Raw genomic sequence first — 4,294 nt, 5'->3', positions numbered from 1 at the left:
TTGATCGGAGAAGAAAGTGTTGAAAAAGAATGTCAAATACAAGATACCACAACTATTTGTACTGCTAAATGTGCTCGAAAATTTACGTTTGTTAATGTAAAGAATGCTACACAACAATTCACATGTACCAATGGTATCTGGTCACCATCAAATGTGGTACCAGCATGTGTACCGGTTGCTTTAGAACCAGCACGTTATGAATTAACTGTCAGTATTCATTATGCTGTTTCTACTCCTGTCGGTAGTGATTGTCTTAAGGTAATAAAATAATTTATTATTTCATTATAAGTAATGTTTTAAGATCAAATCGAAATTGAAATTGAAAATTTTAAGTTAAGATTAAAATTGAAATTTTTTTACCAAAATATGATAGTAAAAATTAGCAATTTTTTTTTAATATTTTTCTGCTACTTAATGAATAATCCAAGGTATATTAATTGATAAGAAAAAGCAAACATATTGTTTAATGATTAAATGATCATTTAACTATAGTTTACTATTTCATTAGTCATTTACCAAATCTTTTTGAAAAAAAAATCGTCACTTAAATGTCATTTAATTATTTTTATTATCATATTTAATTAAAACTCTAATTTTAATTTTTTATTTTGAACTTATACTTTTTTCCTGAACTATTTCCTCTTTTTTTTCTTCTTTTCTTTCTATTCCTCTTTTACCTTACATCCTTCCTCTCTCTCACTTTTTTTTTAATCCTCAAGGCTTAGAATTAATTCTCAGGTTTCCGAGTTAGTTCTCTTAAGTTAAAATTAAATTCCAAGATTAAAACTTAATTCTTGGTATTTAAAATTGATTCTTAAGGTTTAAAATTAATTTTTAGTATTTAAAATTAATCCTCAATGCTTAAAATTAATTCTCAGGGTTTTGAATTAGTTCTTTTAAGTCAAAATTAAATTTTAAGATTTGAATCTAATTCTGTGGTTTAAAATTAATTCTCAAAGTTTAAAATTAATTTTCAGGATTTAAAATTAATCATCAATGTTTAGAATTATTTTTCAAGATTTAAAATTATTCCTCAGGGTTATTCGGAATATATTAGTACATTCTTTAATACATTGGATACAACCTTATCACAACGTTGTTCATCATCAATTGAAGTATTTGTGCGTTTCTTGGATGTTAAATTCGTTAATACAATGAATGGTGTCATAGCTAATTATACTATTCAAATACTTCCAACTGTTTTACAAGATGTTTTCTATGAATTATGTGGTTTAACATTGCGAACAATTTTTGATTTACGAATACCAGGTGAATAAAGTTATTACCTTTTTCCTTCTTTTAATTATAAAATTCAATTTTAAACCACCAAACTTTGGAGATAAAAATTAATTCTCCAGTTAATTAGAAAAAAAAAGTACCTCAATCATTAAAATTTCAAAAATTTGATATTTAAATTTTGATTTCACTTCTAAAATTTAAGTATTTTTTTCTTCATTCAGATTAAAAAAAAAAAAAAAAAGACCAAAAGAAGTTATTTGAATACTATATCGGAATTTTGAAATGAATGAAGAAATTTCAGTATTTAATAGAAAAATTTATTACATCGTATTTTATATTTTTTTTTTTAAATTTCATTTTATTTCATATTATTTATTTTTTGAAAATATATGTCGATTTCATTAATTCCAATTTTAAATTTCATTTCAATTTCTTTAGGTGCTACTACACCCATTCAAAATCTTCTTTATGTTAATGGTGAAACAATTGCAACACAATCAGTTGGTTGTCCATCGATGAATGCAACAAAAACAATTGTTGTTCAGGGTTTCGGATGTTTGGATGGTGAAATTCTACGAGAAGGCAATACGGAAACACTTCCTGAATGTTGTATGTTTATTTAGAATTATCGAAATTTATTTAAATTTTCTTACTCTATAAATTATCACTTCGATATTTAGACATACCATACATTGAAACTTATTTTTGGGAAAGTAAAAAAAGGAAAAATTAATTTTCTAACAATAATCTTTTTGTTCTATCCATAATCAATTATTTAATATTAATGATTAATATTTTTCACTAATAAATGCATATTCAATGTAATTTAAAATTTGAATAAATTTCAGAAAATCTAATTTTAGAAAACCTAAATTAAATTTTTACAATTTTAAATTGATAAATAAAATATTAATGAAAAAATTTGCCTTTAGTACAATGTCCAAAAGGAACGGTTCATATCAATAACACTTGTGAATTATGTCCTGCCGGAAGTTATCAGGATGAAGTAGCACAAATAACCTGTAAGCCATGTCCGGAACAAACTTTCACACAATTTCCGGGTTCTCAAACATTTAATGCTTGTCTTCGTATGTTTCTCATTTATTTTATTATACGAAACATTTAAATGTTTAATTTAAATTATTTTAAATATGTGCAAAATTAAATGATAATGATATACATATATTTTTTTTGTAGCTGTTTGTGGAAATGGTATGTATAGTGAAACTGGCTTAATTCCTTGTCAACTATGTCCTCGACATACTTTTGCTGGTCCTTCAATATTTGGTGGCTATAAACAATGTGAACCATGTCCACAGGTATTATAATTTAAATTTTATTAACCAAAAACTCAGGTATTTTTTGAAATGTATTTATGAATCGTTTTTTAAAAAAAATACCAATTATTCGTAAATTGATTCAAAATTTAAGAAAAAAAATTTCTATTTAACATACAGGAAAGGATGATTTTAGTATTTGAATATAAGTTTTTAAGCTTTGTCATTTTTTGCACAGTATTGTAATTATTATGTGGGTAATTGAAAATCCAGCATTTAAAATTATCTAAAAACTAATAACCATAAATTTTATAGGGGTCATATACGGCAAAATTAGGATCTACTGGTCCATCACAGTGCAAACTTCCCTGTCCAGTAGGTCATTTCTCATTAACAGGTTTAGAACCATGCTCACCATGCCCTATCAATTGGTATCAACCTGTGCTTGGACAACAAAGGTTACTTAATTTCCTTGGAATTAACTGTTTAAATTCACCTTTAACATGGTGCGAAAAATACCGGAATACTAAATTTTGTATTGAATTTTAATACTAAATTTTATGATTAATTTAATACTTTCCTCATGTACTTTTTTCAAGTTAGGAATGATTAATAAGAAATAGGAAATGGATTAGTAAAAATTAATTCGATGAATTCCATTCAGTTTATGCACAAAATAATTTAATTATATAAAATTTAAATTCCATATAAATTATGGAAAAAAAGTATAAATTATATAAATTTTCTTTTTCGTTTTATTTCTTTTTACAGATGTATAGAATGTCCGAATAATACGATAACACGAGATGCGGGTACGGTAGAAGCAACAGATTGTATGCCAGTTGATTGTTCAGCTGTGAAATGTGAAAATAAGGGTACCTGTATGGTGGAAAATCATAAAGCTCTTTGCTTTTGCCGACCCGGGTTCGTATGCTATTGCAATTTAATTAATTAAGACTTATTAAAGTATATAAGAATTAATGTTCATGGAATTACTACAAATCATTTAACTAATCTCATCATTACAGCATATTATATCAAATAAAAATTACACTCTCTAAAATAATCATTAATTACTAACTTTTTTTTCGGATGTCATTTATGTTGCTAATTGTAAATTTTAGCCTAATTTTACAATCATTCAATCATTTATGAGTTCGCTTAAAATATTTGTAAGAAAAATATTTTCTTATCATTTTCTTTTTTTTTTCTTCATTATCCTTTTTAGTACTTATTATTTATCATTTTAACTATAAGTTTGAGATTTAAAATTTTAATCGATAATTCATCTATTAATTTTATAAATTATTAAATTTCAGATATACCGGTAAATATTGTGAAGAACAAATGCCCTTATGTAATACACAACCATGCTTTAATGAAGGAATTTGTGAAGCTGCAGCTGGTACATTTCGTTGTATATGTGCACAAAGTTCGTTTAGTTCTCTTTTCTTTTTGTTTTTTTTCAATTTAAAAATTTGCAATAAAATTTATTATTTTTAGCATGAGTTTTTCATAAACACCGTATCGAATTGGTTATATAGCATAAATTTGAAATTAAATTTTAATTTCGTAAAAATTCAATTTAATATATATATATATATATGTATTTATAATTAAAGATTATACGGGAAGCAGATGTCAATTTGGTCCAGATGAATGTATCGGAATGAGTTGTCCAAATGGAGGTGTATGTCATGATTTACCTGGATTAGGAACAACAAAATGTATTTGTAGGTTAGAACAGCGTCATTATTATTATTCATTTCTTTTCTTTT

The 4,294-nt window shown here is 25.1% G+C and overlaps 1 protein-coding gene across 1 annotated transcript in view; it reads left to right on the top strand.

Annotated features, from left to right (window-relative positions):
• The window catches only part of LOAG_18693 (hypothetical protein), a gene marked incomplete at both ends in the record, with an annotated part of 30,803 nt that overhangs the window by 14,409 nt on the left and 12,100 nt on the right, over nt 1–4,294 (top strand). The window contains 9 exons of the mRNA XM_020451356.1: nt 103–258; nt 1,038–1,269; nt 1,678–1,848; nt 2,172–2,327; nt 2,437–2,558; nt 2,832–2,974; nt 3,288–3,440; nt 3,836–3,948; nt 4,139–4,243. Of these exons, the coding sequence (XP_020304866.1) occupies nt 103–258; nt 1,038–1,269; nt 1,678–1,848; nt 2,172–2,327; nt 2,437–2,558; nt 2,832–2,974; nt 3,288–3,440; nt 3,836–3,948; nt 4,139–4,243 (1,351 nt within the window). The remainder of the gene's footprint in view (nt 1–102; nt 259–1,037; nt 1,270–1,677; nt 1,849–2,171; nt 2,328–2,436; nt 2,559–2,831; nt 2,975–3,287; nt 3,441–3,835; nt 3,949–4,138; nt 4,244–4,294) is intronic.

Source organism: Loa loa (assembly GCF_000183805.2).
Source record: "Loa loa unplaced genomic scaffold supercont3.447, whole genome shotgun sequence".
Taxonomy (NCBI): domain Eukaryota; kingdom Metazoa; phylum Nematoda; class Chromadorea; order Rhabditida; family Onchocercidae; genus Loa; species Loa loa.
Note: the sequence above shows the minus strand (reverse complement) of the source record. Positions and strands in the feature narration are given on the sequence as shown.